We start from the raw sequence: 13,429 nt of genomic DNA on the forward strand, positions 1-13,429 counted from the left end.
TTCTAGGATGAGGGATTTCAAAGCCTCCTTAACTCTTTTTTTTTTTTTTTAAGAGAGAGAGTCTCGATTATTTATCTACCTGATTTACCACAGTTTTGAGCACTAAACAGAGGATGCAGATAATTTTCAGATACCAAGAAAAATTATTTAAAATGGCAAGCTTGGCTGGGCACAATGGCTCACACCTGTAATCCCAATATTTTGGGAGGCTGAGGTGGGCAGATCACCGGGGTCGGGAGTTCAAGACCACCTTGGCCAACATGATGAAACCCTGTCTCTACTAAAAATACAAAAATTAGCCAGGCATGGTGGCAGGTGCCTGTAATTCCAGCTACTTGGGAGGCTGAGGCAGGAGAATCACTTGAATCCTGGAGATGGAGGCTGCAGTGAGCCAAGATTGCACCACTGCACTCCAGCCTGGGCAACAGAGCAAGACTCCGTATCAAATAAATAAATAAATAAAATGGGAAGCTTTTAGTCCTAGATAAGTCTCTTTAACTTTATGAAAGCAGAAATCCTACAGACGGTGTTTTCTGGGAACAAATTTCACTAATTGTGAAGTAACGATAAGAACCATCAATTTAAGTGTAACCAACAAGTAACATCTAGTCACATGTAAATTTCCTTTAAGTTCATTTAATTTTTATTTATTTATTTATTTCCATATTTATTTATTTGGGGGGTCAGTTTTGTGCTGATTCTATTGTGAAACTTCACTCACTCCTGAGTACCAGAGCCTTTACGAAAAGTTTCAATAAATGCATACATGAACAGACTCAGGTTATTAAAGATGGGCAGGGACCCCAAGATGAAGGCTACTCTGAGGCTTCGAATGAAGGAGAATAATTCCTGGATGTGCAAATGAAGATTCATTGAGAACAGGGACCCAGAGCAAATGCTTCCTGAATTCCTATTGGAGGAAGTCAGACAGATGTTTCCCAGGGCACTCTTGTCTTCTGTTGGCCCATTGCATGTTAACAGCCTTCCCTTTTTGCTCTTGGCCACCAAGAATGGCCATCAGTAGTGCCTTGCCTCTTCTGAGTATCTTACAGAAGATACTCATCATCTCCCACTTGGAGCTGGGGATAACTTGCTGTTCCACATGTTATTGAGTCCTCTACCACGTGCTGGGCACTATGAGGGATATATAAGTAATGAGCTGCCATTTCAAAGAGATTGTGTTCTAGCAGGATAGACACATATGTACATAGATACCTATAATCCATGCCTGAAAGTGGGTTTCCATTGTGTCATCAACGAGGTGCATAAAGGGAGTTTTGGGAGTTCTGGGGTGAAGCATAGTACTTATGGTTGGGAGGGTCAGAGAAGGCTTCATTAAGGTGGTTTTTGGGTTAAACCTTGAAGGAGGATAGGATTTGGAAGAATGGTTTTCTTCTTCTTTTTCTTTTTTTTTTTTTGAGACGGAGTCTTGCTCTATCACCCAGGCTGGAGTGCAGTGGCATGATCTCGGCTCACTGCAAACTCTGTCTCCTGGGTTCAGGCGAATTCTCCTGCCTCAGCCTCCTGAGTAGCTGGGACTATGGGAGCTCGCCAAAGCACCCAGGTAATTTTTTGTATTTTTAGTAGAGACAGGGTTTCACCATGTTAGCCAGGATGGTCTCGATCTCCTGACCTCGTGATCCACCTGCCTTGGCCTCCCAAAGTGCTGGGATTACAGGTGTGAGCCACCACACCTGGCTGGAAGAATGGTTTTCTGGTGAAGCAAGAGGTCACTACATACAAGCTCTGGATCAAATATGATTTTGTTGGCCAGGCATGGTGGCTCATGCCTGTAATCCCAGAACCTTGGGAGGCCAAGATGGACAGATCACCTGAGGTCAGGAGATCCAGACCAGCCTGGCCAACATGGTGAAACCTCATCTCTTTTAAAAATACAAAAATTAGCCCAGCATTGTGGTGAGCGCCTGTAATGCCAGCTACTTGGGAGGCTGAGGCATGAGAATCACTTGAACCTGGGAGGCGGAGGTTGCAGTGAGCTGAAATCATACCACTGCACTCGGACCTGGGCAACAGAGTGAGACTCTGTCTCCAGAAAACAAAACAAAACAAAACAAAGCAAAACAAAAACAAGAAAAAAACAAATATGGTTTTGCAGTCAGGTGCAGTGGGCTCAGGCCTGTAATCCTACCACTTTAGGAGGCTGCAGTGAGTGGATCACTTGAGGTCGAAAGAGTTTGAGACCAGCCTGGCCAACATGGTGAAACCCCGTCTCTATGAAAAAACACAAAAAGTAGCCGGGCATGGTGGCGTGTGCCTGTAGTCCCAGCTACTCAGGGAGGCTGAGGTGGGAGAATTGCTTGAGCCTGGGAGGTGGAGGTTATAGTGAGCTGATATTGCGCCACTGCACTCCAGCCTGGGTGAGAGTGAGACCCTGTCTCAAAATATGTATGTATGATTTTGCAACTTAATTCAACTGGATCCAGCTCTTAACCAGGTCCTATCAGGAACATAAGAACTCCTACAAATACAGAACAACACTCTTGCTTGATACCCAACTAAGGAAAGACCTGTCGTGATGCCATCTCATTTTTATTTTCAGACACAGAAGAAACATGTCCTTCATTCACCAGGCTGAGCTTTCACAGTGCAGTGGTTGGTACGGCACTAAACGTGAGGCTGTTGCTCTACACAAGGAGAAACCTGACCTGCGCACAAACCGTCAACTCCTCAGCTTTTGGGAACTTGAATGTGACCAAGAAAACCACCTTCATTGTCCATGGATTCAGGATAACAGGCTCCCCTCCTGTTTGGATGGAGGACTTAGTAAAGGGTTTGCTCTCTGTTGAAGACATGAACGTAGTTGTTGTTGATTGGAATCGAGGAGCTACAACTTTAATATACACCCATGCCTCTAGTAAGACCAGAAAAGTAGCCTTGGTCTTGAAGGAATTTATTGACCAGATGTTGGTAAGAGAATTCTTGTAGATGATTCAGAGCTATGTTGAAACCGGCCCATTATCTGAGGGCTTAAGGCCAAGAGATAGCTACAGTGAGCAGGAAGCCTATTTTGCAACGTTTTGCAAATGTGAATAAGCCCCAGGGAAGGTGGGATGAGGGGCTGTGCAAAAGGCCAATAGGTGTTTGTTAGGCTGTGCACTGCACAGGGCACCCATGTAAGGGAGCACCCTTGTCATTGTGACATTGTAGATTTATATATTTGTTATGATAAATTTCCAGCAGATGATGACAAAGTGTCTTGAGGAAGGGACATTTTTTTCCCTCTCACAGTAAAGGTGTCTTACAGGTAGGAAAGGTTCTGTCTAGGAGTTCTTGGTTTAAATGCCTAGAGATTCCTCAACTTCTTTTTTTTTTTTTTTTTGAGACGGAATCTCACTCTGTCGCCAGGCTGGAGTGCAGTGGTGCAATCTCAGCTTGCTGCAACCTCTGCCTACGGGGTTCAAGTGATTCTCCTGCCTCAGCCCCCCAAGTAGCTGGGACTACAGGTACACGCCAACATGCCCAGCTAATTTTTGTATTTTCAGTGAGGTGGGGTTTCACCATGTTGGCCAGGCTGGTCTTGATCTCCTGACCTCGTGATCCTCCCACCTTGGCCTTCTAAAATGCTGGGATTATAGGCGTGAGCCACCGCGCCCAGCTAATTTTGTATTTTTAGTAAAGACATGGTTTCTCCCTGTTGGTCAGGCTGGTCTCAAACTCCCGACTTCAGGTGATCTGTCTACCTCAGTCTCCCAAAGGGCTGGGATTACAGGTGTGAGCCACTGTGCCCGGCGGACAGACTTTTGAATCCTGCTCTGCTCTCTCCCCAGTTGCCTGATCTGGGGCAGATTACTTCAACTTGGGGCCTCAGTTTCCTCATCTGCATAATCAAAAGAATAGTATTTACTTTGCATGGGTGTTGTGACCTTTAAATGAGATAATAGATGTAAAGTGCTTAGAATTACTTCTCCAAAGTCAACAGCCAGGAAATTTCTACAAATGTTGTTAATTCCTTGGCCCCTTAAAATTTATAATGATGGACCTCTTGAAATTCCAGGCAGAAGGAGCTTCTCTTGATGACATTTACATGATCGGAGTAAGTCTAGGAGCCCACATATCTGGGTTTGTTGGAGAGATGTACGATGGACAGCTGGGGAGAATTACAGGTAAGCGCCTGTGAATGGGCATGGGGTGGTGGCCTGGGCAGGGTGTTCACTGGGGGAGCATTATGTAGGCCAATCCAACTCCCTGGGTTCAAAGCCAGCTCCAATTACCTAACCTCTCTGAGCATGGGTCCTTGCGTGCAAAAGGAAGATCAAAATAACATTGACCTCAGGCTATTATGTAATAAAACATAAGTAAAGCATTTTGTAAATTGTATATACTATAGAAAAGATGGGTCGTGACTTTATTTCTGTTATGGCTGGAAAAACAGCTATGTCCCATTCAGATCTGTGTGCCCCAAGCAGTTGGTCCTCTTCCTTTTATTTAATCCAGGAGACCCTGAACTATAAACCTAATAAGTGTCAGTCCCCAGGCACAGCTGGAGTCTCATGATAAGAAAATGAGATGAGAATTTTGATGGCTGGGGCTTATTCTCTAAATATCAGCTTTCAGGCCAATACTGAATGAAAACGTTTGGAAATGCAGCAGGTCAAATCCCAAACAAAGACTCCCTTGCTGGAATCTCTTGCCTAGTGCTTAGTAGCTTTCCACAGTAGCTCTCTCTTTCAGAGTCTCAAAGCCTCTCCCATTTCTCCTTTCCCAGAATCCATCCTCATACCTAGAGGGCTATTTTAAATCTATGGAAACTGAAAAGGTAGACGTGGATGGAAAAAGGGGAGAGGTAAATGATTAAAACTGCATTTAGGAGGTAAACTTTTAGGGCTGCAAGTTTTTAATTTTATTTTTAATTAAAAAATTTTTTTAAAATTATTTATTCATTTTTGAGAAGGAGTCTTGCTCTGTCCCCCAGGCTGGAGTGCAGTGGTGCGGTGTCGGCTCACTGCAACCTCCAACTCCTGGGTTCAAGCGATTCTCTTACCTCAGCCTCCCGAGTAGCTGGGATTACAGGCATGTGCCACCACTCCTAGCTAATTTTTGTATTTTTAGTAGAGATGGGGTTTTGCCATGTTGGCCAGGCTGGTCTCGAACTTCTGACTCCAGGTGATCCACCCAACTTGGCCTCCCAAAGTGCTGGGATTACAGGTGTGAGCCACTGCACCCGGCATTTTTTTTTTTTTTTTAGACAGGGTCTCACTTTGTTGCCCAGGCTGGCGTGCAGCTCACTGCACCCTCAACCTCCCAGATGCAAGCAATCCTGCACTCAGCCTCTCCATTAGCTAGGACTACAGGTGTGTGCCATCACACCTGCTTAATTTTTAATTTTTTTGTAGAGATAGAATCCTACCATGTTGCCCGGGCTGGTCTCAAACTCCTGACCCCAGGTGATCCACCCACCTCGGCCTCCCAAAGTGCTGGGATTACAGGCGTGAGCCACTGCACACGGCCTTTTTTTCCCCTTTTTTTTAGACAGGGTCTCGCTTTGTTGCCCAGGCTGGCGTGCAGCTCACTGCAGCCTCAACCCCCCAGGTGCAAGCAATCCTCCACTCAGCCTCTCAAGTAGCTAGGACTACAGGTGTGTGCCACCACACCTGCTTCATTTTTAATTTTTTTGTAGAGATAGAGTCTTACCATGTTGCCCAGGCTGGTCTTGAACTCCTGGGCTCAAGCAATCCTTTCAACTCAGCCTCCCAAAGTGCTGGGATTACAGGTCCGAGCCGCTGTGCCCGCCTCATGCTGTATTTCTGTTGGACAGCACTTCCTTCCAGAGTTTATGTTGATCTGGGGTATGGGAGTAAGAGGCTCCTGAAATTGCATGCAAATGCTGGGTGTCTGTCCTGGGGAGGGGTCCAGAATTTTCATCAAATTCTCAAACTAGTTAAGGCTGCAACAAAAGCCAAGGATTCCTATCTGAACGTTTTTTCTGGTGATCTTAGAGCAGTAAGAAAAAGCTCTTTGGCTGGGTGCAGTAGCTCAAGCCTGTAATCCCAGCACTTTGGGAGGCCAACACAGAAGAATCGCTTGAGCTTAGGAGCTTGAGGATGCAGTGAGCTATGATCGTGCCACTGCCCTCAAGCCTGGGTGACAGAGTGAGGTCCTGTCTCAAAAAAACAGTAAACAAAAACCAAAACAACACAACAAAAAAGGAAAAGCTCACTTTTTACATTCTGTTTGTATTCCACAATAATCTCAGAATGTTCTGGATTTAGATTCAAGAGCCATTTATTTATTTTAATTTTTTAAATTTAGTGATGGGATCTCATGATGTTGCCCAGGTTGGCCTTGAACTCCTGGGCTCAACAAATCCTCCTGTGTTGGCCTCCCATAGTGCTGGGATTACAGGTGTGAGCCACCACCTGGCCTTAGGAGTCCTTTTATAATTCTTCTTTTCTTTTCTTTTTTTTTTTTGAGACAGAGTCTTATTCTGTCACCCAGGCTGGAGTGTAGTGGCATGATCATGACTCACTGTAGCCTCAAGCTCCCCGGGCTCAGGTGATCACCTCTGAGGCTCCCATCTCAGCCTCTCGAGCAGCTGGGACTAACGGCATGCACCACCATGCCTGGCTAATTTTTGTATTTTTTGTAGAGATGGGGTTTCGCCATGTTGCCCAGGTTGGTCTTGAACTCCTGTGTTCAAGCGATCCGCCTGCTTCAGCCTTCCAAAGTGCGGGGTTACAGACATGAGCCACCACACCTGACCTTATAAGTCTTCTGAAGTAGCTATTAATTCTACCTCAATTTTATAATTTAAAGGAACTGAAATTCAGAGAAGTAAAGTAACCTGCCTAAGGGCACACAGCTGGTTAGTGCTAGGTTTGGGGCTCCGTATCTATCTGCTCACACATAGTATGCAGCTTTTACTATAACTTCTTTCTGACACTGGAAGCTAATCATTTGCTATGGCTTATTGCTAAGGAAATCCCAAGTCCAAGCCTGCCTGTGACAGTCCCAGTTTGTACCTTTGTCTTGGTATAATTATTAATAGCACCCTTATCACTCTGAAAACTGTCCTGGTTCTGATGTTTTATTCATCATGAATCTGGAGGTTGCTATAAACTGAGGCTCTCCCTGTTAATTTTATTTATTTATTTATTTATTTTTGAGACAGGGTCTTACTTTGTCACCCAGGCTGGAGTGCAGTGGTGCAATCACAGCTCACTGCAGCCTCAAACTCCCAGGCTTATTAATAGCATCCTTATCACTCTGAAAATTGCCCTGGTTCAGATGTTTTATTCATCATGCATCTAGAGTTTGCTATAAACTGAGGCTCTAACTGTAAATTTTATTTATTTTATTTTTTTGAGACAGAGTGTCACTCTGTCACCCAGGCTGTATTACAGTGTCACGGTCTCGGCTCACTGCTACCTCTGCCTCCCAGATTCAAGCAATTATCGTGCCTCAGTCTTCCAAGTAGCTGGGATTACAGGCGCCTGCCACCACACCCGGCTAATTTTTGTGTTTTTTAAATTAATTTATTATTATTATTATTTTTTGAGACCGAGTCTCACTCTGTTGTCCAGGCTGGAGTGCAGTGGCACGATCTTGGCTCACTGCAACCTCTGCCTCCTAGGTTCAAGTGATTCTCGTGCCTCAGCCTCCCGAGTAGCTGGGACTATAGGTGCGCACCACTACACCCAGCTAATTTTTGTGTTTTTAGTAGAGACAGAGTTTCATCGTGTTGGCCAGGCTGGTCTCAAACTCCTGACCTCAGGTGATCCACCCACCTCGGCCTCCCAAAGTTCTGGGATTACAGTATGAGTCACTGCGCCCAGCCTATTTATTTATTTATTTTTGAGATAGGGTCTTTCTTTGCCACCCAGGCTGGAGTGCAGTGGTGCAATCACAGCGCACTGCAGCCTCAAACTCCCGGCCTCAAACCATGCTCTCAGCTCATCTTTCTCCCCATCTCCCCACCACCTCAAGTACCTAGGGCTACAGGGACTGCAGGCATATGCCACTGCGCCAGGCACTGCTTATTTCCTCTTCCCTCCTTCCTTCCTTCCCTCCCTCCCTCCCTCCCTCCCTCCCTCCCTCCCTCCCTCCCTTCCTTCCTTCCTTCCTTCCTTCCTTCCTTCCTTCCTTCCTTCCTTCCTTCCTTCCTTCCTTCCTTCCTTCCTCTTGCTTGGTCTGTTGCCTGGGCTGGGGGGCAATGGCACAATCATGGCTCACTGGAACCTGGAACTTCTGGGCTCAAGTGATCCTTCTGTCTCAGTCTCCAGAGTAGCTAAGATTACAAGCATGAGCCACCACACCCAGCAAATTTTTAATTTTTTTGTAGAGACAGGGTCTCCATATGTTGCCCAGGCTGGTCTCGAACTCCTGGTCTCAAGCAAGCCTCCCGCCTTGGCCTCCCAAATTCTAGGATTATAGATGTAAGCCACTGCGACCAGCTGAAATGGAGGGATTAAAGCTAGAACCAGGTAGGCTGGGTGTGGTGGCTCACACCTGTAATCCCAGCCTTTTGTGAAGCTGACGGGGGAGGACTGCTTGAGTCCAAGAGTCTGAGACAAGCCTGGGCAACATAGCAAATGTCCCCACAACCGGCTCTCCTCCCCTTCCCCTACAAAAAAAAAAAAAAAAAAAAAAAAAAAAAAGAAAGAAAGAAAGAAAAAGGCTAGAACTTAGGAAATAAAGGCAAAGATGCTATCTCTTGCATTTTATATGTAACACCAGGGGATAGGAGATATAAAATGACATTCACAGACAAAAACTTCAAGGAAAACTTCCCTCGAAAGCTTCTTCACTCCAGCTAGGGATCTGGTAAACCAGACCTTTTTTTCCTTTTTTTTTTGGAGATAGAGTCTTGCTGTGTCACCCAGGCTGAAGTGCAGTGCCATGATCTCAGCTCACTGCAACCTTTGCCTCCTGGGTCCAGTTGATTCTCCTGCCTTAGCCTCCCGAGTAGCTGGGACTACAGGTGCCCACCTCCATGCCTAGCTAACTTTTTTTTTTTTTTTTTTTTTAAAAAGAGACGGGGTTTCACCATGTTAGCCAGGATGGTCTTGACCTCTTGGCATCGTGATCCGCCCACCTCGGCCTCCCAAAGTGCTGGGAGTACAGGCGTGAGTCACCGCGCCCGGCTTTTTCTTGTTGTTGTTTAATCTTTATTTTGTGGTTACAACATCATAGGAGCTTCTATCCTGTTTTTCCAGCTGCTTCATAGTGATGGTGAGGAACACCCAAATAACATTGACCAAGGGCGAGAAACCGGTTTAGGCATTTATAGAGTGGGTCAATTCTGCAGGGATTGACACCCACTTTGTTTCCCTCTTCAATACCTAACCTGATACCTGGCCTGACCAGTGAGTTTCGCCCTTTCCTGCCAAGCTTGCTAAACTCAGGGCAGTGAAACCAAGAGCTCAACAGATAGAAGTGGTTGCATTAAGAGGCTATGTTCTGATCAAGGCTCTTGATCTTCCTGAATCACAGTTCATTCATCTGTAAAATAATAATAGTTACCCTGCCTCTCTCACAGGTTTGCAATGTGGATCAAATGAGCTAGCATATATGAATAAGAGTGGAAGTTCTTTATTTATTAATAACAAAAAGGAAGGGCTGAGTGAGGTTTCTGGGTCATCTAAAGTAGGATAAAGATGAGTATAGCACCTGCTCTTTTCTTTCTTTCTTTCTTTTTTTTTTGAGACGGAGCCTTGCTCTGTTGCCAGGCTGGAGTGATCTCAGCTCACTGCAAGCTCCGCCTCCGGGTTCCAGCGATTCTCCTGCCTCAGCCTCCCGAGTAGCTAGGACTACAGGCACACACCACCACGCCCAGCTAATTTTTTTGTATTTTTAGTAGAGACAGGACTTCACCATATTGGCCAGGATGGTCTTGATCTCTTTTTTTTTTTGAGACGGAGTCTCGCTCTATCGCCCAGGCTGGAGTGCAGTGGCACAATGTCGGCTCACTGCAAACTCCGCCTCCCAGGTTCACGCCATTCTCCTGGCTCAATTTTTTGTATTTTTAGTAGAGACGGGGTTTCACCGTGTTAGCCAGGATGGTCTCGATCTCCTGACCTTGTGATCCGCCTGCCTTGGCCTCCCAAAGTGCTGGGATTACAGGCATGAGCTACCGCGCCCGGCGGTCTTGATCTCTTGACCTTGTGATCCCCCTGCCTTGACCTCCCAAAGTGCTGGGATTACAGGTGAGAGCCACTGCGCCCGGCCTGCTCTTTTCTTTTTAATGCATCCTTTGGTGCTTTTTTCCTGAGGAATCCCCGTTTGTCCCCACCCCTTGAACCTCATACACGTGTGCATTCCCTACAGTTGAGCTCTGCATGAGACATGCCCCTGATGGAATCTGGATGCCATTCTCAGGGGCACAGCCAGGGTAACCATCTCCACTGTGGGAACAAGCTGCAGAGCCATGGAAAGGAGTCCTGGCCAAGTGGGACGGGAGTGTGAGTGCTCGCCCACCTGAGGGTGCCCTGCAGCCTGGGATCCAGAAGGATCAAAGGCCCGGTCGCAGGTGACTCATGGTGTGGGGCTGCCAAGTGACTCTGTCTTCTTTCCAGGCCTCGACCCTGCGGGCCCTTTATTCAACGGGAAACCTCACCAAGACAGATTAGATCCCAGTGATGCACAGTTTGTTGATGTCATCCATTCCGACATTGATGGTAATGCTCCTTTCCTTGTGGGCCAGTGACTACCCTTAAGCTCCTAAAGAGTCTCTCCCGGGGAGAGATCATCACGTAGGAGCAGATCAGGTTCCTGTAGATCCCTACTTTTTTTTCCGGGCAGGGTTCCAAATCCACAGAAATATTGAGGGAAGCTGGTTTAATGTAGGCACCCAGGACCTTGTACTAGAGCATGGATGATTATCCCATGGTCTCTTCATATTTTTAAAGGAATTATCATGCTCAATGAAGGACAGGCTAATTTTCTCAACATGAAGATAAGTGTTTTCCTATGTGTGACTGGGTTTGCATGCATTATTTCTTGGTGTTGTTTGTTCTTTTTATTTTCTTGAGCTGCAGGTGTTAAATCTCTCCACACAGAGTGACTCTGATGCACCTACAGCTCTCTGGCTCTCTGCAGATCTTCTTGGTCATGGCTGTCTTTATTTTTATTTTATTTTATTTTATTTTATTTTTGAGACAGAGTTTCACTCTTGCTGCCCAGGCTGGAGTGCAGTGGCACGATCTTGGTTCACTGCAACCCCCTGCCTCCTGGGTTCAAGCAATTCTCCTGCCTCAGCCTCCCAAGTAGCTGGGATTACAGGCACTCACCACCATTCCCAGCTAATTTTTGTGTTTTTACTAGAGACAGGGTTTCACTCTGTTGGCCGGGCTAGTCTCAAACTCCTGAGGTCAGGTGATCCACCCACCTTGGCCTTCTAAAGTGCTGGGATTACAGGCGTGAGCCACTGTGCCTGGCCATCTTTAATTTTTAAATTTTTAAATTTTTCTTCTTTTTGTAGAGATGGGGGTCTTGCATTGTTGTCCAGGCTGACCAGTCGATCCTCCCAGTTCAGCCTCCCAAAGTGCTGGGATTACAGGCGTGAGCCACTGCAGCTGGCCCATTTCTGTCTTTCACGGCGCTGTTTTTGTGTCTGGGATTGGATACATGTCATGTGGGGTTGGGTGATACTCAAGGATGGTTACCTATATCCAGATGTCTGGGAGAAGAGCTGGAGTAGGAACTTGGGGAGGATTGAGGAAACAGCAGAGTGATCATTTAATCGGACATTCTTTTCATGATACAACCACCTAAAAAAACCCTTGCCATCTCTCATGGGCATTCTGGTGTGGTATTCAACAGTTATTTGCCTTGAAAGAAATTGTCTCTTTGTGAAACAGTGGCATTCTTACTATGAAATTTGCAAAGTACATTTTAATGCTTGATGGAATAGAATAGAGCAATTATTTTTGGGAAGTGAATTTTGAAGGAGAGGGTATAGTTTTGCCATCAGGCAGATGTAGATTCAGATCCCAGGTTTTGCCCTTTCTAGTGATGTCATGTTAGTTCCTTAAGTCCTCTGAGCTTCCTTTTTTTTTCATTGGTAGAGATGAGGTCTCACTATGTTGCCCAGGCTGGTCTCAAACTCCTGAGCTCAAGTGATCCTTCTGCCTTGGCCTCCCAAAGTGCTAGGATTATAGGTGTAAGCCACCATGCCTAGTCCCATATCTTCACCTAAGTTGTTTCATCTGAATTTACCAATGGCCACTTTGCATTGTGAAACACCTAGTACCATGCCCACAGACACATGTGGGTTCCCAATATATAATAACTATTATTATTATTACCACGATGCATTATGTATATACATGTGCATATAGATGTACACCTACATTAAATTATTTAATTTATATTAAATCAAGCACATTACTGATTGGGGGTTTAATAAAGACAATAAACAGTTATTAAATCTATACATACTTTTTTTTTTTTTTTTTTTTTTTGAGACAGAGTCTCGCTCTGCCGCCCAGGCTGGAGTGCAGTGGCGTGATCTTGGCTCACTGCAAGCTCCGCCTCCTGGGTTCACGCCATTCTCCTGCCTCAGCCTCCCGAGTAGCTGGGACTACAGGCACCCGCCACCTCGCCCGGCTAGTTTTTTTGTATTTTTTAGTAGAGACGGGGTTTCACCGTGTTAGCCAGGATGGTCTCGATCTCCTGACTTCGTGATCCGCCCGTCTCGGCCTCCCAAAGTGCTGGGATTACAGGCTTGAGCCACCGCGCCCGGCCAAATCTATACATACTTTTAAAAATTTTTATTATTATCATTTTTTGAGACAGGGTCTGGCTCTGTCATCCAGGCTGGAGTGCAGTCACGCTTTTGGCTCACTGCAACCTCCTCCTCCTAGCTTGAGAGATCCTCCCACCTCAGCCCCTTGAGTAGCTGGGACTACAGGCACACACCACAATGCCTGGCTAATTTTTGTAGAGACAGGGTTTTGGCATTTTGCCCAGGCTGGTCTCAATTCTCCCACCTCAGCCTCCCAAAGTGCTGGGATTATAGGCGTGAGTCACTGCACCTGAACTATGTATACATTTCTAGGTCCTCATTTTCTAGAAGTAGTTCCAATCTTTTTACCACCCTAGATCTCAAATATTTAAAGATTTTACCTACTAAGTAAAAATTCATTTTTTCCTGTCTCCTATTCATTTGTTATACAAATGCAAATAGAGGCTCGGAAGCACCAGACAATTAAAGGGTTGCAGCCAAATATAAGGAAGAAACAGAGCTGGGCACAGTGGCTCACGCCTGTAATCCTAGCACTTTGGGAGGCTGATGTGGGTGGATCACGAGGTCAGAAGTTCAAGACCAGCCTAGCCAACGTGGTGAAACCCCGTCTGTACTAAAAATACAAAAAATTAGCCGTTCATCATGGCACATGCCTGTAATTCCAGCTACTCGGGAGGCTGAGGCAGGAGAATCCCTTGAACCCAGGAGGTGGAGGTTGTGGTGAGC

The 13,429-nt window shown here is 45.9% G+C and overlaps 1 protein-coding gene across 2 annotated transcripts in view; it reads left to right on the top strand.

Annotated features, from left to right (window-relative positions):
* The window catches only part of LIPH (lipase H), a 63,821-nt gene that overhangs the window by 24,470 nt on the left and 25,922 nt on the right, over positions 1–13,429 (top strand). Inside the window, exons 3-5 of one of the 2 annotated variants that reach the window (XM_003894717.5) lie at positions 2,561–2,928; positions 4,016–4,124; positions 10,533–10,634. In XM_003894717.5, coding sequence (XP_003894766.1) covers positions 2,561–2,928; positions 4,016–4,124; positions 10,533–10,634 — 579 coding nt within the window. The remainder of the gene's footprint in view (positions 1–2,560; positions 2,929–4,015; positions 4,125–10,532; positions 10,635–13,429) is intronic. The other variant, XM_003894718.5, reaches the window with a different exon arrangement.

The sequence above is a fragment of the Papio anubis genome, chromosome 2, assembly GCF_008728515.1.
Source record: "Papio anubis isolate 15944 chromosome 2, Panubis1.0, whole genome shotgun sequence".
Lineage (NCBI taxonomy): Eukaryota > Metazoa > Chordata > Mammalia > Primates > Cercopithecidae > Papio > Papio anubis.